Raw genomic sequence first — 24456 nt, forward strand, 5'->3', positions numbered from 1 at the left:
AACTGAATCCCACTTCTAAAAGTAAAGCTAAGTTGTTTTTTTTATATATTCAAAATGTGCACATGGCTCCAATGGTCTTGAATGACTTTTCAACCTGACCAAAGCTGAGCACTTACAACTAGGTTACCTGTGGCTCCCATTCCCTCTAAAGCTGAATTTGTTATGATCATGATCTCCATAATGGCGTTCAGAGAGAGTTTTTTTAGGAGTCTCCGTAGTAGTTGCTTTAATTAGAGAGAATCATGATAATGGAGCTTTACCTCCAACTGACAGAGACTCCTTCGTCTGATCTCAGGTGATCTGCTGCAAATCTCCCCATAAGCTCAACAGAATAGCTCAACCGCTGGACTGATGGCCTGATGGCAGCGTGCCACAGAAGATGTCACCGCCACAGCTTTACTCTGCCAATAGATCTGCTAAAGCCCCCCCCTTTTGAAGGGCTGTGGGATCTTCCACTGGGACTTAGTGGACTGTGTACTGTGCTGTTTGATGACTGTTCTTGTGAAGACACACCTTAATCCCAAGCCCACACCTTAACCTCTTCCTGTCTAGGACGCCTGTGACACACGCACACAGAAGCATAACGCGTCAACATTTCCCAGAATGGCCCCCGCAGTGTGTGTCTCTCATTCATGCGGTTGGCCATAGCACTCGATCCTTAATTGTTTGTTTAAAGTGCACAGCCCCTGCAAATAGTGTCTGTGTGGGTTGGAGGTGTTTTTTCTTCTTCTGCTTCTTTGCTCGACTAAATTGATGGTGTGTCGCAAATGAGGCAACTATTGTTGGCTACTGATGCTACCATTGTGAGGCTAAAAGGAGCTTGTGTTTGCCTTGCATATTAGCTGCCACCAGGTAGTGCTCAAAAGAGAGGAATGTCATGGTTTGGGCTCTCGCCGGGACTCTGCAGAGCTAGGGGGGATTACAGTAATGGATTGAGGGCCTGTAGATAATACTTGTGTAAATACTCTCTGCCTCTTTCCTGAACCCTGTGCTCTCGGGCGAGCTCTAGTTTTTTTTTTTCTTCTTTTTTTTGAGAGCGAGAGAGAGTTAAGCTCGATGGCTGCGTCTCACATTGTGCCGCGGGAGGAGGAGGTACCCTGCGAAACAGCTCAAAGAGAAGAGTGTTCCAGCGAAAGGCTGCAAGACTCAGCTTGCCCCTGGAACATCTGCGGGCCCGTCCCACGCCTCACAAGATGGAGCCGAGACTTGTTTGTGTCAAGAAGCTTGTCAAGACTCGCCCGTCACAGAGACGCAAGCCCTAAAACCTACAGCTGAGGGCAAAAAAATATGGATTTTTATGTGAAAAAAAAAAGACAGTCAAAGATTTTGGTGATACGGACGTGATTTCTCAATAATAGCAAAAAAAAGAGAAATTTATGATTATTTTCACTTTTTACAAAGGAAGATCAGGCTTAGCGTACTTGCGTCTAATATGCAACAGTACCAATGACCCAAAAAAGAAAATGGTAGTTAGTTGCATAAATACAAAACGGAGTCATTAATCTGTCACCAGATCACCATTTCTTGAATCCTCACTAACCAAAACAAAAAGTAATTTGTTTTGTGTTGTGTTGTGATTAAAAAGCCTAAACAGAGTTGTGGGAAGTGTATTTTTGAGTAAAAGAAAAAAGAAGATACTTGTATTCACAGTCTGGCACTGGTAAGGCATTTGGGAGGGGAAAACCAGAATAATTACACAAAACCTGTCAGTGAGCGATCCCATCTTCACATGTAGGTAATTTTATCCCAGTTTCAAACAAACTATTTCATAGTTTATCTAAAACAAAATCCAATTAAATACAATTCTTGTTTATATCAAGGCCCATACTTTATTCACCATTTGATGACATTTAGCCTCTCAAACCCAAAACAAAAGAATATTTTGTCGTCGTTGGACGAGGTTTTGTTCACAATTCCATTCCAATGTTCCGGCAAACGTTGATCAGAAGAACAATACTCCCACATTCTCTAATTTTGTAGCCGCCTTGTAAATTAAGTAATGAAGATGTTTAACAATAATTGAACTCTTGAGAGCGTAAAATGAAACCAAATGGATGGGTCCATTTGGTTTCATTTTACGCTCTCGAGATCTATAAGGGTCCATTTGGTTACCAACTCTCAATTTAGCTGGGGACCACCTGGAACCGCCTCAAGGACCGCTGGTGGTCCCCGGACCACTGGTTGAAAACCACTGGTTTAGAGCTACAAAGAAAATGTATATATATATTATTTTAGGAGACTCTTTTGCAGTCACTAAGGTGACGGTGAATTTCTTATCAACATTTAGCAGATCTCAAGCCACTCTTAAAAAATAAACACGATGTGACGTCACACGTGCTTGCAGATGTTCTGCTGCCTGATGTGAGGTCTCACCAATGCCCATCACTCTGCAGCATAAGCTGTTTATATGCTGATGATCTTCTCATTAGAGCCCAACAAATATAGCAGTCAGCCATTATTTAACTTTTTTTCATGGCAATTAAGCAGACGATATAATCTCTTCTATAATAAAATAAATAATTACGTAGTACATTATACATAAGACCACAAGTCCCAAACTCTTTTAGCTTTAATGTCTGTATAATTTAGCGCCAAAATCAGGATCAGCATCAGACCCAAAAAATAAAATCTGGCATCGGTCAGGCTCTACTTCTCACAACGTCAGGGATGAGTCAGATTGATATCGATATCAGATCGCGTCCTATATACTTCTGCATTAAACATCTCTAAGAAGCAGGTGTTTTTCCTCACTTGTGGAAAAAAGGGTAGGGAGGGGAAGATGAGGGGGGGGGGGGGGGGGGAGAAAAAAAAAACTCCCTTGCATTTTTGTTGAATTAAACAGGTTGAGGAGAAGCCCGGGGCAAGATAGGACATGCCAGGTATGAAGAAGACAAGACCAGAGGCGCCAAACAGTGCTTGTTTAAGGGTCTGTGTTTGTCAGGACTTGACTCCTGCATGCGCCCGCAGCGCTTGTCAGGGAGAGAAGAACGCTACAGCTGTGGGCCTGTCTCAACCTGCGTCGCTGTGGAAGTGTGTATTCTTCTGTTCAAAACGTCTTGTGTGTGTGGAAGAAAGTGAATGCACACATGCAACACTGTGCATGACCCCCCGAACTGCACATGTATGTTATATGTGCAGTGTGATTATTGTTCCGTCATACAGCATGCTTCCTAATTGTAAATCTGTGTCAAATTTGTCGACAGTGTAAAAACGTACTCACTCGGAGTTGAATTAACAGTCTGGATTTAGCTTTGTTTTAATTTTACTCTCACTTAGAGATACTGTAGGGGATTAAAAAAAATCAGTCTGAAGTGAGTTGTACTGTACTGTACAAGCCCTCCCTGGCCTGTGTGTTTGTGTGTTAGGCTGTGCAACAGTGACACTTGGTGGTGAACAAACGCTATAACGCTGTCTTCGTGCTCGGACACAGCGGGGGACACCGGGACAGACCCAGGGACACAGCCACACACATAGCTGTCTATAGGAGTCGTTGCACCACTAAAAAAAAAGATACAGCTAACCGACCTATATAATTGAATTAGCTGTCTCTGTACTATCTAATAAAAAAGGCAAAGAAACAAACAAACTAAACTAAATAAAACGGCCTATACAGATCACTGGCTTCCATCTTATTGCCACGGTCGGCTGTTGAAGAATGTGTCATGCTTGCAGTCTTCCAAACCTTTTTGTTTTTAAACAAATGTGATTAGCTGTGTGTGTGTGTGTGTGTGTGTGTGTGTGTGTGTGTGTGTGTGTGTGTGTGTGTGTGCGTGTGTACTCTAACTGTGTAATTCACATTGTGACCAATGAATGGCTCATAATTACATGTTAACACCTGAGCACCGCGCCCTGTGTGAGCCACTGAATCCCATCAGTCAACTGGCTGCCCCTCCACCCTGCACCGTGTTGGCTTTAGCCATGTACCGCTTTCAGCAGTCGCCAAGCTCCAGCTCTCACTGCTGAGCAAACACACCACCACAAGCACATAGTTGTGTGTTCAAAAGTTTGTAGCCCGAGGGCTAGGACAGGCTCCTAGAGTGTGTGTGTGTGTGTGTGTGTGTGTGTGTGTGTGTGTGTGTGTGTGTGTGTGTGTGTGTGTGTGTGTGTGTGTGTGTGTGTGAGAGACACACTGTGTGTGTGGCGGGGAGTGTTCAATCTCTGCAAACTGTAGTTCTCCCCTTAACCTGTCTCACTTTATCTTGAGGTTACCACTGCTGTTCTGCTGCTTTGGCCTTCAGCGAAACAAAATATAGTCCTGTAATTATTCAAAACACTATACACACTCTTCATCTCTTTCTTCACTCTCTCTCGGTCTCTCTTCCATGTCTCTCTCTGCTTGGCTTCCCCACCTCATTTAGCTGATTGACAGGGAGTATCAGGTTGGGAGTGAGGCGACAACTACGGCCATTCATCTTGTGGTGTTTTTTTTTGAGTGGTGCAACCACTCCAAGGAACAGCAATGTCTGTGTTCACCCGTGCACCTATGTGACGTTAAAGAGCACCAGTATATGACTGAGTACCAGTAGGGGCGCTGTTGTGCCAGAAACAGAGAGAGGGATAGTGCTGCACTGTTGCCTGCTAATGAGAGAGAAAGAGAGAGGTGGTGGGGGGAGTTGCACCACTCGGTTCACACAGGTGTGATTTATGTTATAAAGGAGACCTTTTGGCAAGCTACTTTGATTTAGAAGCAAGGGCATGTTCAGCCACCATGTTGACCCCCAAGTTGAATTTGACTTCACTGTATGAGAGACTAGCAGGGATGGTTGGTTGGTATAGGTGGATGGATGGATAGAAGGATGGATAGATAGACATTCATTAGACCTTTATTGAAAAGTAGGTTTCGTAGGCACAACAGCGGTAAGCATGAAACGCATAATAAAGCCAGAGGAAATAATTACTTGGACGTAGGGATGCATGTTTGAATTGGCCATATGATATTGGCTATAAATGGTATTGGAACGGTCTCAAAATAATACAGATTATTGAATCTGTTTTAACCAGCAAAAACTAATTCATGTAAAAGTGTAAAAAATCATCAATGAGTTCAATATGAGTTCAAAAGTGTGTAGTCCTTCTAGTCTAGAACAAAAGCCAAATCAAATATGATGTAAAATCTTAACAAGAAATACACTTTACATATTTCTACATTTAATTTGTGTACTCATCTCATTCAGTAGTCATTCAGTTGTGAAAACACACACTTGGAAAAGAGTGTACCGGTAGTTATTTATTGATTTGAAGCCCCGCCCCTATTTGTTTGGTTTGTTTCCATTGTAGTCCTCTGTATAATATCGGTATCGGCAGATATGACCCTGCAAATAATCGGATATCGGTCATAATTTCATAATCGTGCAGCACCCCTACTTGGACATAATCATCAGAAAACTAAAACTTAACATTCAAAAGCTGGGATTTTTGTTTAATGTCCTCAATACTGTAAATTCATACAAAGAAATTTAAATCTCAGTTCCAACACTCAAACTGTGCTGTGTCCCTGCTGTGCTCATACATTGTACATTTAGTAATGAGGTCACTTGAGGAAAGGAGCCTACTTGAGGATTATTAATAACCAGACTTGTATTAATGGAACCCAACTTCTGGACGGTGAAACATGAACATAGAAACAGCAAGAGAGACTATATGTATATATATATATATATATATATAGATATAGATATAGAAAGAGAGAGAGACAGACAGACATGAGAAAGCACTGTTTGGAGTTTGTCGTGATGAAAGGAAATGTTTGTGCCTGGGGACTGGAGCACTCGCGTCCCTGCCAAGCTTGTGTAATATTAAAAGTCAACACAGACAGGTGCTGGGATGTGCTCCCTTTCATTTGGAACAAAACTTAATAGAGATGGAATTTTATGTGCCATTGTTCTAGAACACCGCCCCGAGCGGCTTTCACAATGTTCTCAGAATACTTCTCTTCCCGCAGAAAATGAACCTGACAGGGAAAACTTACCCCACACCCCACCCCCCCCAGTGTCCTCTGCACAGTGGATTTGAATCTGCTGCTTACACAGCAGTGATTTGAATGGTTTGTTGACACAGTTGTGTCCTGCCTATTAAAAACAATTCTCTCCTTTATTTTGGCGGTTATCTGGATATCCAAGCTTACAGTACCAGTAAAAAAATAAAAACACATCCATTATCAATAATGCCTTTTGAAAGCTTGTATGTGAGCCAGGCTGTGTTAAGCAGCCAATCATCACTTTTGGAGCGTGCGTGCGACTCTAGCTAGTCTGTTTTACAATGATAATTTATGTTCTGTGATGGCTTTAACCCTGTCTTAATTGACTGTTGCGGTGAGTCCATTTCCACCTGCTCATATAATGTCTTGATCTCTAGATAGCGGTCATCAAAAGGTTGAACAGGTACAGGTACAGATGAAACCTGTGTCCCTGTTTTAACTGCTCCTTGAGGGGTGTTTTTATGACTCCTCGGAAGTCCCAGAGGCTCACGATGCCAGTGATGTTTGCCCAATACACAACCGTGTGTGTGTGTGTGCATGTGTGCATAATCACAGCCTTTCTTTTAACCCTTGCTTTCTTCAGGGAGAAAACAGAAGTGCATGGTCCAGGCAACAGGTGTTGCAAGGAGCCTTGAGCCCAGCCTTGAGCCTCTTGTAAATGCAGGCTAACTCTGTTTTGATGGCTAGACTAATGTAGCGACCTATATTGATAAATATTCAGTTATTGTGGTATTTTCCTACCTGTTTTCCTTCCTTGTTAACCTTGATTTATTGTCTAAATTGAAACTGATCTATACATAAAAAGGCTTTATGTAACGATTGTTCCGTTTTCTTTTTTCCTTTGTCCACAGTATTCAACAGAGCTAAAGAAACTGTACTGTCAGATCGCCAAGACATGTCCCATTCAGATCAAAGTCCTAACCAACCCCCCAGGGGGCGCTGTCATCCGGGCCATGCCTGTTTACAAGAAGGCCGAGCACGTCACAGAGGTGGTCAAACGTTGCCCAAACCATGAACTCAGCCGCGAGTTCAACGATGGTCAGTACTCCATACAAAACAATTACATAACATCACTTGGTTGAAATTTTTTGTTGTTCACTTCATAGTTTCTTATGCACTCTTTTATGATATAATCTTGCGTGCAGGCCAGATCGCTCCTCCAAGCCATCTGATTCGTGTGGAGGGCAACAGCCACGCCCAGTATGTGGAGGACGCCATCACGGGCCGCCAGAGCGTCCTGGTGCCCTATGAGCCCCCCCAGGTGAGTGCTCCCCTCCCCACCGTGCCTGGAGAAAGCCTGTTTCCATCCCACTGTCAACGATCCCACTGTCAACGCTATCTCACCACTGACTGTGACAGACAGTGTGTTAACAGGCTTCTTCTTGACTTATCTGTCCCCCCACCCCACACACACACACACACACACACACACACACACACACACACACCTCTCCCTCGCTAACTCGATCCTCACAGCCAGCAAATGTTTCTCAATAGGATTACACCATGACACTGCCTCTAGCTACGTCTCTGTCAAACCTTAAAAGGAAATGGCTCTGACTTTTTCACTCGCTTCAATTTTGAGGCTTCAGGTGTTGCTCCACCACTGTGTAGGTCACATGGCAATTTGTGACCAATTTAAGTGGCGTTGAAATGTCCCTCACCTGAACAGCAACATTGTGGTTGTGTGTAGAAAGTAAGATTTCTAAGCAAAACAATACCTACATGTCTACAGTGATATCTGTAAATTATTATTTCACATTACGTTGTTTCACCTGCCTGCCATAGCAGCCATGATTGCCTCAAAAACACTATTACACAGTTGTACATAACAGTGATAACTGATAACTCATCCTTTCTTGATGACTAAAACTAAATGTGCATGAAATCATTACCACAAATCTATTAGATAATGATAAAGTCGTTTTCTGTATCTGATCAAATAATGTATACGTTTTCTTCATTGTATCCTTTGTCACAGATAGTAAGAGTAATGATGTAATACTCTTCTTTCAGGTGGGCACAGAGTTCACTACGATCTTGTACAACTTCATGTGCAACTCGAGCTGCGTGGGGGGAATGAACAGACGCCCCATCCTCATCATCGTCACTCTGGAAAACCGAGAGTAAGAAATTGGTCTGTCTTCAGTGGTAGCCTCTTGTCGCTTTCCTGTTAAGTTGAGAAGTTTGTCTCTGACCACTGTTCTTGCCGCTGCCTCTCTGTCTCCCCTCCAGTGGCCAGGTGCTGGGTCGCCGCTGCTTTGAGGCCAGGATCTGCGCCTGTCCGGGGCGCGACCGCAAGGCCGACGAGGACAGCATCCGCAAGCAGAACGTAACAGACGTCACAAAAAGCACTGAGGGTACGAAACGCCGTAAGTAGCGCGGGGGCTGGTGAAGGGCTGACATGCTCATGGGTGTCATCTAAGGCACTTCTGATTACAAAGGACTAACACACTCGCACACTGCTTGCACGCTGCTTGCACGCTGCTTGCACACTCACCTCGCCTTCCTACACGCCATCCCCATTCTGTGCTTCTTTCACCCCAGTCCTGTTCTTGCTGAGGCTACCTTCTTCTGAAGGCCGCCACAGGGTACTGATCGTGCTTCTGTCCTCCACAGCCTTTCGCCAGGTGTCCCATGGCATTCAGATGTCCTCCATCAAGAAGAGAAGATCCACAGATGAGGAAGTTTTTTGTTTGCCTGTAAGTTTACATCTCTGTAATAGTCTGTATCCTGGGGAGCTACTCCGGGTATTTTTTGAACGCCATTACAGTTTCATAGTGCTTGAACCGCAGACTGACATCTCTCTCTCTTCAACCTCTTGTAGATTAAAGGTCGTGAAATATATGAGATTTTGGTGAAAATCAAGGAATCTCTGGAGCTCATGCAGTTTCTGCCCCAGCACACTATCGAGTCATACAGGCAGCAGCAACAGAATCTCCTACAAAAACAGTGAGTACCAGTGCTAGTGGGCTTGAGTAAGTGCACCTTTGTTCTGACAGTCACAGCATGGAATATGTTAATTAAAATGATCGCTGACATTTGAATGCCATCAATTGTTGCTGTGACCACCTTTAACTGTCTGAGCTCATTTACTATTTTTTTCAATGTTTGCATTCTTTTATATATATTTTTTTATTTCATTTTAGTGAAATGTTGTTTGCATTCTGATTGGCGAAGAATGATGAGCAATCACAGAAAATGCCCCTAATTATATGATGAGTGTTTTGGACGAGTGTTGTATATCTCATAAGACAAAATTATTGCTGGAAAGTTGTGTTGTGCTGGTAATGTTTATGCATTGCAAAACATGGCTCTGCATAATATGCCTTTGAACAAAGCTGCTGCTTTTGCAGTTTTGCATAACAAGACTATAATTACACCAAGAATGAGCAATTCACTTATTTTTTCCAAGGATTTCTTTATTTAATATTTCACAAGTTGAATCTGGAATTTGCGTCACGCTTGTGCCTTAGAGGGTGAACTTTGCACAGTCCCCCCCCCCCTGCTCTCTCATGGGATATGAGCCAAGTTTGATGAATCGTGACAAATGTACCTGGCTACGCTTTGTTGAGGAGAAGCTCCCAAAGATTGATGGTAACGCCTTTGGGTGCTTTGCCAGGTTTGCACAACAGCACCAGTCACAAAATCTCTGCCTCCATCTCCTATTGGCTCGAGCGTAATTAAAACTGTCTCAGACACACACATTCACACACATTTTACCTTGTCCACGCCCATTCACCATGAGCCATGGAAAAGGGTAGATGCAAGTAAATGATAGTTTGACGGCCCCATGATGATAATTATTGCTTATGTTATAGTTTCCCATTAAAAAACTGGCAGACCGCCAGACAGTGAGGTAATTCTTCTTTTTATTGTTTTTGATTGTACAGGCTACCGTTGCTTGCTATCAGAACCTTAAGTATTTATCATAAATAATCAACAGTAACATTGCATCTCTTGGTTTACTGAATATTCTCTTCAGAATATCTTTATAAGGTACAGCGCTACCATATACTCTACTCCAGCATTTGCTTTACTTAGTAGGAACATTAAATTATTGTTCACATCTTTGTGTATTCTCTAATACTAATTTGTATGCTGTTATCTTCCCCTCTCCTGTGTGCCCATCATATTGACTGCTGTATTCTTAACCCCTGTTGTTTCTACTTCAGACTACCAAATTGAATCCATTTGATTATTACTTCATTAGACCCTTTTGCTCTAGATATTTATTTTTTGTTACTGAGCGTGTCAGTGTACACTACAGCACTATGGTTCACTGTTTTAAATGTGCTCTATGAATAAATGGATTGGATTGGATTGGATAAACAACACCTAACTATGAAAGCAAGCTGAACATTCCAATGTGATTCAACAGTATGTTATGTTGGCAAATAGTGCCATCTTCTGGTGAGTGATATAAGTGCAGGTTAGGATAAAGGCTTTGGCTATTATGTTTCACTTGTCTTGGCACTACATTTTGCGATGAAATTCAACCCCTCTCCCTGCCCCTGACACAGATCATTCTGCGCAAAATCTTTTCCTGTAATTTTAAGGGTGATTCTTTGCTCTCCCTGCCTCCTCTTTTCCACTGCTGCATGTGTCCATGTGTTTTTATGCCTCTTCTTTTCCACTGCTGCATGTCTCCATGTGTTTTTGTGAACACTAAAGGCTCATTCATAGTCTGGATTTTCAGTGGTGAGGTGACCACCGCTCCGGTGGTGAGGTGACCACCTCTCCGGTGGTGAGGTGACCACCGGAGCTGAAATAACGTTGAGCGGTGGTGAGTAAAAACGGAGAGAAGGGCTGGAGCGGTGGTGGTGGTTTGCTCTTCCCCGCGGCTCGTGACGTCATGTTGTAGTTCGGTGGTCACCCCACCACCAAAAATCCAGACTATGAATGAGCCTTAAGGCCTCTTTCTCCTTTAGTGAGCCCTTATTTCTGCTCTCTCTTTCTCTCTCTTCTTTCTGGTTCCTCTGCAGTCTGCTTAAAGCCCGTCTTGGTAGCCAGCTCCTGGAGCCTGCAGGAGAGCAGAGGCGGCGCTACAGTTCCTCCTGAACGTCTGCCTCACATTCCTCCTCCTCTTCCACCTCCTCTCCCAGTCACCCAGAATTTCTCCTTCGCCTCCTCTTTCATTTTCTCCTCCCCTTTTCCTCTTTCCCTGGGTGCTGGGACTGTTTACCGAGGATGTGCCACTATTGACACTAGTAGAGTTCCATGAACAATGTTCAGTTGCTGCTACAGGGTTGTGGACTCAAACCTCTGGTGCAAAGTGCATCTGACCATGGTGCAACGTGTAGGCTGCCAGCCTAGGCTACCAGTACAAGGCTTCCCCATGCACAGGCCTACTGTATGCTTATGCAGACCTATACTAGGGTCTAGAAGTGGGGGGTCCTTTAAGTTCACTGGTAATGCTTTTATCAGTGATGTTTTTTAGTTTTGTTGCATGCAGATTATTTTTTTCCATAAAAGCATCTTCTGTTAAGGGGAGCCTATTTGCCTAATGATGTGAAATTCTCGAGGAACCACAGAAGTGTACAGTGTCATGTGGGGAACTCCTTATTTTCATGGACATGTCATATGAGCGTTGCATAGAGACTGTGTGTACAGTAACTGCATCTCAACTGACTTCTTCACCACTTGGTTGAGGTTGGTCAGGAACCAAGCTCTAGTGTTTCTATTTTATTTTCTGTTACTTGACTTACTAAGCTTATTCAAGTCTGCATTTAGCTTGGGCTATATTATCAGAGCTGGACTCAAATATGTGGTTATCTTGGAAGGGAGGATAAATAGACTAAAATGAAGATAACTTTGCTAATGCTGGTCATGTTTTTTAAAGTCACTGCAGGACAGTTTTGAGTGTTTTTTTTATTACAGTAATTTCTCAATTTTGTCTTTCAATAAAGGGAATTACAGATATACAGTCCGTCAGATTATGTGTAAAGCAGAGTTCTGTCACTTTCGCCCCTGTGACCATTCTGTTTGAAACAGATTACTTTATTTTCTGTGGCTGTTCCGTCTGTCAGAACCAATAAATGTTTTCGTTTCTGCTTGAACTCTCTTATTCCTTTTCATTGCCACTACTATACACACACACACTGCACTTTTTTATTTGTTTTTCAGGATCCAAATTCCAAAACCATAACATACATTTCTTGTTTTCTTCCTGTACAAATAAGACCAACAAATCATATAGAGTGATGCCATACAACACTACTCTCACTATGCTATGTTTTTTCCATGAAAAGTTAACACTGAAGTCGATAGTACGACTAACAAGCGTGCTAAAATAATGTGATCAGATGGGGTGAGATGAACTAATGAGCCCCTCGTGTCGTCCTCTCTCCCTGCCCCAGGAACTCCATGCCGTCTCAACCCTCCTACGGCTCCAACTCTCCGACTCACGGAAAAGTAAACAAACTGCCCTCCGTCAGCCAGCTCATCAACCCCCAGCAGCGCAACACGCTGACTCCATCAGGCATGTCCGGAGGCCTGACTGACAGTAAGTGTGCCCCCCCTTTGTTTCGCTTTCCCAAATGTCTGTCTCAGGCCGTATTTACTACCAAACCCTCCCCAACCCCTCTCAACCTCGCCACCAGCCTTTCCCCCCCCCCCCTCCCCTCCCCTCCCCTCCTGATATCAGGAGGGGAGCCTGCCTGGGCAGGCACGAGGGACCTGTACACTTCTCTGCACTGTGACAGGCCGCTTCCTCTTCTTCTTGAAAAAAAAAAAAGAAAACAGAATCTGATCCCTGTGAGACTTTACTCATTTTGTGGCCCGCAGGCCCACTTTTATAATGCCTTGATCTGTCATATTGAGAGTATAATAAGCCAGCACCACGTGCCCCCTTCCCCCTCCCCGAATCCACCAGCCCCTAATGTTTGTGTTGGAGTTAACGTCATCTCCAGAGAAAGTTAAAAACTAAATGCTCATGGTGGCTGCCTGTGTTTCCTCCAGTGACTCCCATGATGGGACACATCCCCATGAACGCCCACGCCGACATGAGTTCACTGAGCCCCACACATGCACTGCAGCCACAGCTTCCCATGGTACCTTCCCATTGCACTCCCCCTCCTCCATACCCCATGGACAGCAGCATCTCCAGGTACCTGACCACACCGGTGGGGAGGGGGGCTCTCCTGCTAGAAGTACATTTCCTTTTGCCACAGTTCACTGCTATAGCAAAATGACTCTTAATTAGTCTCCTTTCCTCACATTTAGTGCATAGTATAAAAACAGCTTCATAATCTGCATATTTATACAATAATAATAGTGTTGGCACCTGTACCCGTTTTCAAGTCTATTTTCCCCTTAATTCCCTGTTGCAGCTTCCTTCTACGGCTGGGCTGTGCAGCCTGCTTGGACTACTTCACAGCACAGGGCATAACTAACATCTACCAGATTGAGAACTACAATTTGGAGGTGAGTTTATTTTTTTCCTTTCTGGGTTTGAGTCCTGATTTATACTTTGTTGTATGACGGTGTCACACACCAAATAGCTGACCACAACGTTTAAATAAATGAGTTTATAGATTAGAAAAGGTTGGTCCTTGCCGCAGTCTTACGATGTAGCATACATTAGGCATTACAAAGAGCGTAATGTTCTATAATCTATATTCTGTTCCCTCATATTGTTTTTCCAAACAGGACCTGGTCCGTCTGAAGATCCCCATGGAGTACCAGCACACCATCTGGAAGGGCATCATGGAGCATCGGCAGACTATGGACTTCTCCCCACCCCCCCACATCCTGCGAACCACCAGCGGCGGCTCCTCTCTCAGCATGGGCTCCGCGGAGGCCCGTGGCGAGCGGGTCATCGACGCTGTTCGCTTCACGCTACGCCAGACCATCTCCTTCCCGCCACGCGACGACTGGTCTGACTTCTCCTTCGACCTCGACTCCCGACGCAACAAACAGCAACGCATCAAAGAGGAGGGCGAGTAGGACAATGGCACACACACACACACCTTCTGTCCCTGACTCACCGGTGTCACAAACGTCTTTGCCAACATCTACAATGCCACGCCACTCTGTTGGAACATTACATAAAATAAATTCAAAAACATGAAAGCAAAATACATTCTCCAAAGTCCAAACAAATAAATGCACTTATTTACAACCTTCCTGTTTTTGTTATGATAGCCGCAAACTTAAGTAAATTGTGTTTGAGGAAAAAAAGTGCCTTTTCTTTATCACGTTCAAATTTCTTGAGAGCACTTAAGAAATGCAGCGATTTAAAAAAAAAGTTTGCATCGAGCTTTTATTTACCCCCACCCCCCAAGTGTTCATGATCCATTCCAATGTTAAATCATGACTGGAAATGACAACTTGTGTAAGAGGGGTTTATTCCTGCTATGGGCCATAGCAACGTTGTATTTCTGTTTTAGGACTGTGTACTGCCCACTTTTACGACTGTACGATGTAGTCTTTCACACTGATTTTTATTTTTTGTTTTTGGCACAAGCCAAAATTGATTGTATAACTTTCATTTCAGAGAAGTGTTATTTTGGTTGTTACTAGTGCAGAAACTTAAAGTTTCTAAATAATAAAAAATGAGAGAAAAGTGTTATGCCGATTGATGGGTGATGCTGTACTTTTCTGTTTACTTGTCTTTTGTATCTGATGTTGGCCAATCCATCACCAGACATTGGTATTTTTTGGATAATCGTCTCCGTCAGGTGGAAACCTCATAAGTCCAAACCTTTTCATGATTCAGATTCAAATTGTAGATCTGCTACTTTTGAGTGACGCTGTCGTATGACGGGGCATTCATTTACGAAAAAACACAAAGTTAAAATATGGAGATGGAAGGTTTCCGCCTGACGTCAACGTGTTGTTACAGTGGTCATACATATGACTGCCTGCCTCTCTGCTGTTCTCTTCACTGCCTGCATGTTCTACCACTGCACATATCACTGCTGCAATGGATGCCTGGCACACCTTTTTATTTTATTTTCATGAACCACATTGTTTTGGTAAAGGTTTGTTTTAATTTGATAGTTCCTCAAATCCTTTTGAGATGATTGTATATACACTTGTATAGTTGCCTTTTTGAAGGTTTCCCCAAAATAAATACTTGATTTTCAATACGAATAAAAACGATGTGAATATTGCCAGTTACTTATATTGGCACAAATACTTGTAATAATGGATATGATTAACAATGTATGTACCCTTTACTAGTCGATGTTCAAAGAGTTTTAGTTCCACGTAGCCTACATTGTTAAAAAGCAGAATGTATCTGCAGTTTCTTATTTCTTTTTTTGTACAATATATTGTAAATATATGTTGCAATTGTACCTAGGCTATTTTTGATATAAATCAAAAATAAATATCCATAATACAGTATTGCATGTTAACACTATTTGCCATCAGTTATTTTATACAGAAAAGTGAGCAAAGATTTTCTCCATGCTTGTTATTGTATTGTCTAATACAGTACATTGATTTGAAACGAAACAAAAAATCACTTTCACCTAGAAACTCCATTCACACTTTTTATTATTCAGCTTACTGTGGAGACACATGCTGGAACGTTTTACTTTGAAATGTTTTGTAGTTTCTGAGTTATTTAACTTAAACGCCCAATGCATTCTCTATGGCAATAGCACAAACTTTGGTATGCTACTAGTCCTACACACTTAAACCTACCCACACCGTTTTTCATCATTTTTGAGGATTTGAAAAAAATGACGAAATGACAAAAACGATGGGTTATAGCCCATGTTTTTTGAAATTTTGAAAAAAAAAGTTAGCCTCGTTTCTCATCATTTTGGACCGTGGGCTATAGCCCATATCGTACGGCATACTATAGCGCGCAGTTTTTCATCATTTGGAAAAAATGACGAAATGACACAAACGATGGGTTATAGCCCATGTTTTTTGAAATTTTGAAAAAAAAAGTTAGCCTCGTTTCTCATCATTTTGGACCGTGGGCTATAGCCCATATCGTACGGCATACTATAGCGCGCCGTTTTTCATCATTTTTGAAGATTTGAAAAAAATGACGAAATGACACAAACGATGGGTTATAGCCCATGTTTTTAGAAATTTTGAAAAAAAAAGTTAGCCTCGTTTCTCATCATTTTGGACTGTGGGCTATAGCCCATATCGTACGGCATACTATAGCGCGCCGTTTTTCATCATTTTTGAAGATTTGAAAAAAATGACGAAATGACAAAAACGATGGGTTATAGCCCATGTTTTTTGAAATTTTGGAAAAAAAAGTTAGCCTCGTTTCTCATCATTTTGGACCGTGGGCTATAGCCCATATCGTACGGCATACTATAGCGCGCCGTTTTTCATCATTTTTGAAGATTTGAAAAAAATGACGAAATGACAAAAACGATGGGTTATAGCCCATGTTTTTTGATATTTTGAAAAAAAAAGTTAGCCTCGTTTCTCATCATTTTGGACCGTGGGCTATAGCCCATATCGTACGGCATACTATAGCGCGCCGTTTTTCATCATTTTTGAAGATTTGAAAAAAATGACGAAATGACAAAAACGATGGGTTATAGCCCATGTTTTTTGAAATTAAAAAAAAAAAAAGTTAGCCTCGTTTCTCATCATTTTGGACCGTGGGCTATAGCCCATATCGTACGGCATACTATAGCGCGCAGTTTTTCATCATTTTTTGAAGATTTGAAAAAAATGACGAAATGACAAAAACGATGGGTTATAGCCCATGTTTTTTGAAATTTTGAAAAAAAAAGTTAGCCTCGTTTCTCATCATTTTGGACCGTGGGCTATAGCCCATATCGTACGGCATACTATAGCGCGTCGTTTTTCATCATTTTTGAAGATTTGAAAAAAATGACGAAATGACAAAAACGATGGGTTATAGCCCATGTTTTTAGAAATTTTGAAAAAAAAAGTTAGCCTCGTTTCTCATCATTTTGGACCGTGGGCTATAGCCCATATCGTACGGCATACTATAGCGCGCCGTTTTTCATCATTTTTGAAGATTTGAAAAAAATGACGAAATGACAAAAACGATGGGTTATAGCCCATGTTTTTTGAAATGTTGGAAAAAAAAGTTAGCCTCGTTTCTCATCGTTTTGGACCGTGGGCTATAGCCCATATCGTACGGCATACTATAGCGCGCCGTTTTTCATCATTTTTGAAGATTTGAAAAAAATGACGAAATGACAAAAACGATGGGTTATAGCCCATGTTTTTTGAAATGTTGAAAAAAAAAGTTAGCCTCGTTTCTCATCATTTTGGACCGTGGGCTATAGCCCATATCGTACGGCATACTATAGCGCGCCGTTTTTCATCATTTTTGAAGATTTGAAAAAAATGACGAAATGACAAAAACGATGGGTTATAGCCCATGTTTTTTGAAATTTTGAAAAAAAAAGTTAGCCTCGTTTCTCATCATTTTGGACCGTGGGCTATAGCCCATATCGTACGGCATACTATAGCGTGCCGTTTTTCATCATTTTTGAAGATTTGAAAAAAATGACGAAATGACAAAAACGATGGGTTATAGCCCATGTTTTTTGAAATTTTGAAAAAAAAAGTTAGCCTCGTTTCTCATCATTTTGGACCGTGGGCTATAGCCCATATCGTACGGCATACTATAGCGTGCCGTTTTTCATCATTTTTGAAGATTTGAAAAAAATGACGAAATGACAAAAACGATGGGTTATAGCCCATGTTTTTTGAAATTTTGAAAAAAAAAGTTAGCCTCGTTTCTCATCATTTTGGACCGTGGGCTATAGCCCATATCAAACGGCATACTATAGCGCGCCGTTTTTCATCATTTTTGAAGATTTGAAAAAAATGACGAAATGACAAAAACGATGGGTTATAGCCCATGTTTTTTGAAATTTTGAAAAAAAAAGTTAGCCTCGTTTCTCATCATTTTGGACCGTGGGCTATAGCCCATATCGTACGGCATACTATAGCGCGTCGTTTTTCATCATTTTTGAAGATTTGAAAAAAATGACGAAATGACAAAAACGATGGGTTATAGCCCATGTTTTTAGAAATTTTGAAAAAAAAAGTTAGCCTCGTTTCTCATCATTTTGGACCGTGGGCTATAGCCCATATCGTACGGCATACTATAGCGCGCCGTTTTTCATCATTTTTGAAGATTTGAAAAAAATGACGAAATGACAAAAACGATGGGTTATAGCCCATGTTTTTTGAAATGTTGGAAAAAAAAGTTAGCCTCGTTTCTCATCGTTTTGGACCGTGGGCTATAGCCCATATCGTACGGCATACTATAGCGCGCCGTTTTTCATCATTTTTGAAGATTTGAAAAAAATGACGAAATGACAAAAACGATGGGTTATAGCCCATGTTTTTTGAAATGTTGAAAAAAAAAGTTAGCCTCGTTTCTCATCATTTTGGACCGTGGGCTATAGCCCATATCGTACGGCATACTATAGCGCGCCGTTTTTCATCATTTTTGAAGATTTGAAAAAAATGACGAAATGACAAAAACGATGGGTTATAGCCCATGTTTTTTGAAATTTTGAAAAAAAAAGTTAGCCTCGTTTCTCATCATTTTGGACCGTGGGCTATAGCCCATATCGTACGGCATACTATAGCGTGCCGTTTTTCATCATTTTTGAAGATTTGAAAAAAATGACGAAATGACAAAAACGATGGGTTATAGCCCATGTTTTTTGAAATTTTGAAAAAAAAAAGTTAGCCTCGTTTCTCATCATTTTGGACCGTGGGCTATAGCCCATATCGTACGGCATACTATAGCGTGCCGTTTTTCATCATTTTTGAAGATTTGAAAAAAATGACGAAATGACAAAAACGATGGGTTATAGCCCATGTTTTTTGAAATTTTGAAAAAAAAAGTTAGCCTCGTTTCTCATCATTTTGGACCGTGGGCTATAGCCCATATCAAACGGCATACTATAGCGCGCCGTTTTTCATCATTTTTGAAGATTTGAAAAAAATGACGAAATGACAAAAACGATGGGTTATAGCCCATGTTTTTTGAAATTTTGAAAAAAAAAGTTAGCCTCGTTTCTCATCATTTTGGACCGTGGGCTATAGCCCATATCGTACGGCATACTATAGCGCGCCGTTTTTCATCATTTTTGAAGATTTGAAAAAAATGACGAAATGACAAAAACGATGGGTTATAGCCCATGTTTTTAGAAATTTTGAAAAAAAAAAGTTAGCCTCGTTTCTCATCATTTTGGACCGTGGGCTATAGCCCATAACGTACGGCATACTATAGCGCGCCGTTTTTCATCATTTTTGAAGATTTGAAAAAAATGACGAAATGACAAAAACGATGTTTTTTGAAATTTTGAAAAAAAAAGTTAGCCTCGTTTCTCATCATTTTGGACCGTGGGCTATAGCCCATATCGTACGGCATACTATAGCGCGCCGTTTTTCATCATTTTTGAAGATTTGAAAAAAATGACGAAATGACAAAAACGATGGGTTATAGCCCATGTTTTTTGAAATTTTGGAAAAAAAAGTTAGCCTCGTTTCTCATCGTTTTGGACCGTGGGCTATAGCCCATATCGTACGGCATACTATAGCGCGCCGTTTTTCATCATTTTTGAAGATTTGAAAAAAATGACGAAATGACAAAAACGATGGGTTATAGCCCATGTTTTTTGAAATTTTGAAAAAAAAAGTTAGCCTCGTTTCTCATCATTTTGGACCGTGGGCTATAGCCCATATCGTACGGCATACTATAGCGTGCCGTTTTTCATCATTTTTGAAGATTTGAAAAAAATGACGAAATGACAAAAACGATGGGTTATAGCCCATGTTTTTTGAAATTTTGAAAAAAAAAGTTAGCCTCGTTTCTCATCATTTTGGACCGTGGGCTATAGCCCATATCGTACGGCATACTATAGCGCGCCGTTTTTCATCATTTTTGAAGATTTGAAAAAAATGACGAAATGACAAAAACGATGGGTTATAGCCCATGTTTTTTGAAATTTTGAAAAAAAAAGTTAGCCTCGTTTCTCATCATTTTGGACCGTGGGCTATAGCCCATATCGTACGGCATACTATAGCGCGCCGTTTTTCATCATTTTTGAAGATTTGAAAAAAATGACGAAATGACAAAAACGATGGGTTATAGCCCATGTTTTTTGAAATTTTGAAAAAAAAAGTTAGCCTCGTTTCTCATCATTTTGGACCGTGGGCTATAGCCCATATCGTACGGCATACTATAGCGTGCCGTTTTTCATCATTTTTGAAGATTTGAAAAAAATGACGAAATGACAAAAACGATGGGTTATAGCCCATGTTTTTTGAAATTTTGAAAAAAAAAGTTAGCCTCGTTTCTCATCATTTTGGACTGTGGGCTATAGCCCATATCGTACGGCATACTATAGCGTGCCGTTTTTCATCATTTTTGAAGATTTGAAAAAAATGACGAAATGACAAAAACGATGGGTTATAGCCCATGTTTTTTGAAATTTTGAAAAAAAAAGTTAGCCTCGTTTCTCATCATTTTGGACCGTGGGCTATAGCCCATATCGTACGGCATACTATAGCGCGCCGTTTTTCATCATTTTTGAAGATTTGAAAAAAATGACGAAATGACAAAAACGATGGGTTATAGCCCATGTTTTTTGAAATTTTGAAAAAAAAAGTTAGCCTCGTTTCTCATCATTTTGGACCGTGGGCTATAGCCCATATCGTACGGCATACTATAGCGCGCCGTTTTTCATCATTTTTGAAGATTTGAAAAAAATGACGAAATGACAAAAACGATGGGTTATAGCCCATGTTTTTTGAAATTTTGAAAAAAAAAGTTAGCCTCGTTTCTCATCATTTTGGACCGTGGGCTATAGCCCATATCGTACGGCATACTATAGCGTGCCGTTTTTCATCATTTTTGAAGATTTGAAAAAAATGACGAAATGACAAAAACGATGGGTTATAGCCCATGTTTTTTGAAATTTTGAAAAAAAAAGTTAGCCTCGTTTCTCATCATTTTGGACCGTGGGCTATAGCCCATATCGTACGGCATACTATAGCGTGCCGTTTTTCATCATTTTTGAAGATTTGAAAAAAATGACGAAATGACAAAAACGATGGGTTATAGCCCATGTTTTTTGAAATTTTGAAAAAAAAAAGTTAGCCTCGTTTCTCATCATTTTGGACCGTGGGCTATAGCCCATATCGTACGGCATACTATAGCGTGCCGTTTTTCATCATTTTTGAAGATTTGAAAAAAATGACGAAATGACAAAAACGATGGGTTATAGCCCATGTTTTTTGAAATTTTGAAAAAAAAAGTTAGCCTCGTTTCTCATCATTTTGGACCGTGGGCTATAGCCCATATCAAACGGCATACTATAGCGCGCCGTTTTTCATCATTTTTGAAGATTTGAAAAAAATGACGAAATGACAAAAACGATGGGTTATAGCCCATGTTTTTTGAAATTTTGAAAAAAAAAGTTAGCCTCGTTTCTCATCATTTTGGACCGTGGGCTATAGCCCATATCGTACGGCATACTATAGCGCGCCGTTTTTCATCATTTTTGAAGATTTGAAAAAAATGACGAAATGACAAAAACGATGGGTTATAGCCCATGTTTTTAGAAATTTTGAAAAAAAAAAGTTAGCCTCGTTTCTCATCATTTTGGACCGTGGGCTATAGCCCATAACGTACGGCATACTATAGCGCGCCGTTTTTCATCATTTTTGAAGATTTGAAAAAAATGACGAAATGACAAAAACGATGTTTTTTGAAATTTTGAAAAAAAAAGTTAGCCTCGTTTCTCATCATTTTGGACCGTGGGCTATAGCCCATATCGTACGGCATACTATAGCGCGCCGTTTTTCATCATTTTTGAAGATTTGAAAAAAATGACGAAATGACAAAAACGATGGGTTATAGCCCATGTTTTTTGAAATTTTGGAAAAAAAAGTTAGCCTCGTTTCTCATCGTTTTGGACCGTGGGCTATAGCCCATATCGTACGGCATACTATAGCGCGCCGTTTTTCATCATTTTTGAAGATTTGAAAAAAATGACGAAATGACAAAAACGATGGGTTATAGCCCATGTTTTTTGAAATTTTGAAAAAAAAAGTTAGCCTCGTTTCTCATCATTTTGGACCGTGGGCTATAGCCCATATCGTACGGCATACTATAGCGTGCCGTTTTTCATCATTTTTGAAGATTTGAAAAAAATGACGAAATGACAAAAACGATGGGTTATAGCCCATGTTTTTTGAAATTTTGAAAAAAAAAGTTAGCCTCGTTTCTCATCATTTTGGACCGTGGGCTATAGCCCATATCGTACGGCATACTATAGCGCGCCGTTTTTCATCATTTTTGAAGATTTGAAAAAAATGACGAAATGACAAAAACGATGGGTTATAGCCCATGTTTTTTGAAATTTTGAAAAAAAAAGTTAGCCTCGTTTCTCATCATTTTGGACCGTGGGCTATAGCCCATATCGTACGGCATACTATAGCGCGCCGTTTTTCATCATTTTTGAAGATTTGAAAAAAATGACGAAATGACAAAAACGATGGGTTATAGCCCATGTTTTTTGAAATTTTGAAAAAAAAAGTTAGCCTCGTTTCTCATCATTTTGGACCGTGGGCTATAGCCCATATCGTACGGCATACTATAGCGTGCCGTTTTTCATCATTTTTGAAGATTTGAAAAAAATGACGAAATGACAAAAACGATGGGTTATAGCCCATGTTTTTTGAAATTTTGAAAAAAAAAGTTAGCCTCGTTTCTCATCATTTTGGACTGTGGGCTATAGCCCATATCGTACGGCATACTATAGCGTGCCGTTTTTCATCATTTTTGAAGATTTGAAAAAAATGACGAAATGACAAAAACGATGGGTTATAGCCCATGTTTTTTGAAATTTTGAAAAAAAAAGTTAGCCTCGTTTCTCATCATTTTGGACCGTGGGCTATAGCCCATATCGTACGGCATACTATAGCGCGCCGTTTTTCATCATTTTTGAAGATTTGAAAAAAATGACGAAATGACAAAAACGATGGGTTATAGCCCATGTTTTTTGAAATTTTGAAAAAAAAAGTTAGCCTCGTTTCTCATCATTTTGGACCGTGGGCTATAGCCCATATCGTACGGCATACTATAGCGCGCCGTTTTTCATCATTTTTGAAGATTTGAAAAAAATGACGAAATGACAAAAACGATGGGTTATAGCCCATGTTTTTTGAAATTTTGAAAAAAAAAGTTAGCCTCGTTTCTCATCATTTTGGACCGTGGGCTATAGCCCATATCGTACGGCATACTATAGCGTGCCGTTTTTCATCATTTTTGAAGATTTGAAAAAAATGACGAAATGACAAAAACGATGGGTTATAGCCCATGTTTTTTGAAATTTTGAAAAAAAAAGTTAGCCTCGTTTCTCATCATTTTGGACCGTGGGCTATAGCCCATATCAAACGGCATACTATAGCGCGCCGTTTTTCATCATTTTTGAAGATTTGAAAAAAATGACGAAATGACAAAAACGATGGGTTATAGCCCATGTTTTTTGAAATTTTGAAAAAAAAAGTTAGCCTCGTTTCTCATCATTTTGGACCGTGGGCTATAGCCCATATCGTACGGCATACTATAGCGCGCCGTTTTACATCATTTTTGAAGATTTGAAAAAAATGACGAAATGACAAAAACGATGGGTTATAGCCCATGTTTTTAGAAATTTTGAAAAAAAAAGTTAGCCTCGTTTCTCATCATTTTGGACCGTGGGCTATAGCCCATAACGTACGGCATACTATAGCGCGCCGTTTTTCATCATTTTTGAAGATTTGAAAAAAATGACGAAATGACAAAAACGATGGGTTATAGCCCATGTTTTTTGAAATTTTGAAAAAAAAAGTTAGCCTCGTTTCTCATCATTTTGGACCGTGGGCTATAGCCCATATCGTACGGCATACTATAGCGCGCCGTTTTTCATCATTTTTGAAGATTTGAAAAAAATGACGAAATGACAAAAACGATGGGTTATAGCCCATGTTTTTTGAAATTTTGGAAAAAAAAGTTAGCCTCGTTTCTCATCATTTTGGACCGTGGGCTATAGCCCATATCGTACGGCATACTATAGCGCGCCGTTTTTCATCATTTTTGAAGATTTGAAAAAAATGACGAAATGACAAAAACGATGGGTTATAGCCCATGTTTTTTGATATTTTGAAAAAAAAAGTTAGCCTCGTTTCTCATCATTTTGGACCGTGGGCTATAGCCCATATCGTACGGCATACTATAGCGCGCCGTTTTTCATCATTTTTGAAGATTTGAAAAAAATGACGAAATGACAAAAACGATGGGTTATAGCCCATGTTTTTTGAAATTTAAAAAAAAAAAGTTAGCCTCGTTTCTCATCATTTTGGACCGTGGGCTATAGCCCATATCGTACGGCATACTATAGCGCGCAGTTTTTCATCATTTTTGAAGATTTGAAAAAAATGACGAAATGACAAAAACGATGGGTTATAGCCCATGTTTTTTGAAATTTTGAAAAAAAAAGTTAGCCTCG

The 24456-nt window shown here is 40.5% G+C and overlaps 1 protein-coding gene across 7 annotated transcripts in view; it reads left to right on the top strand.

Moving 5' to 3' along the window:
* The window catches only part of tp63 (tumor protein p63), a 50561-nt gene extending 35254 nt beyond the window's left edge, over positions 1-15307 (top strand). For 3 of the 7 annotated variants that reach the window (XM_080770906.1, XM_080770905.1, XM_080770908.1), the window contains 10 exons: positions 6829-7015; positions 7123-7238; positions 7994-8103; positions 8213-8349; positions 8597-8679; positions 8805-8929; positions 12337-12482; positions 12938-13085; positions 13309-13402; positions 13628-15307. In XM_080770906.1, coding sequence (XP_080627032.1) covers positions 6829-7015; positions 7123-7238; positions 7994-8103; positions 8213-8349; positions 8597-8679; positions 8805-8929; positions 12337-12482; positions 12938-13085; positions 13309-13402; positions 13628-13924 — 1443 coding nt within the window. In that variant the 3' untranslated portion in view covers positions 13925-15307. The remainder of the gene's footprint in view (positions 1-6828; positions 7016-7122; positions 7239-7993; positions 8104-8212; positions 8350-8596; positions 8680-8804; positions 8930-12336; positions 12483-12937; positions 13086-13308; positions 13403-13627) is intronic. The other 4 variants (XM_080770907.1, XM_080770909.1, XM_080770910.1 and 1 more) reach the window with 3 other exon arrangements.
* Positions 15308-24456: the final 9149 nt, after the last annotated feature.

The sequence above is a fragment of the Protomyctophum bolini genome (genome assembly GCF_963924005.1).
Source record: "Protomyctophum bolini genome assembly, chromosome: 8".
In the NCBI taxonomy this organism is placed as follows: Eukaryota; Metazoa; Chordata; class Actinopteri; order Myctophiformes; family Myctophidae; genus Protomyctophum; species Protomyctophum bolini.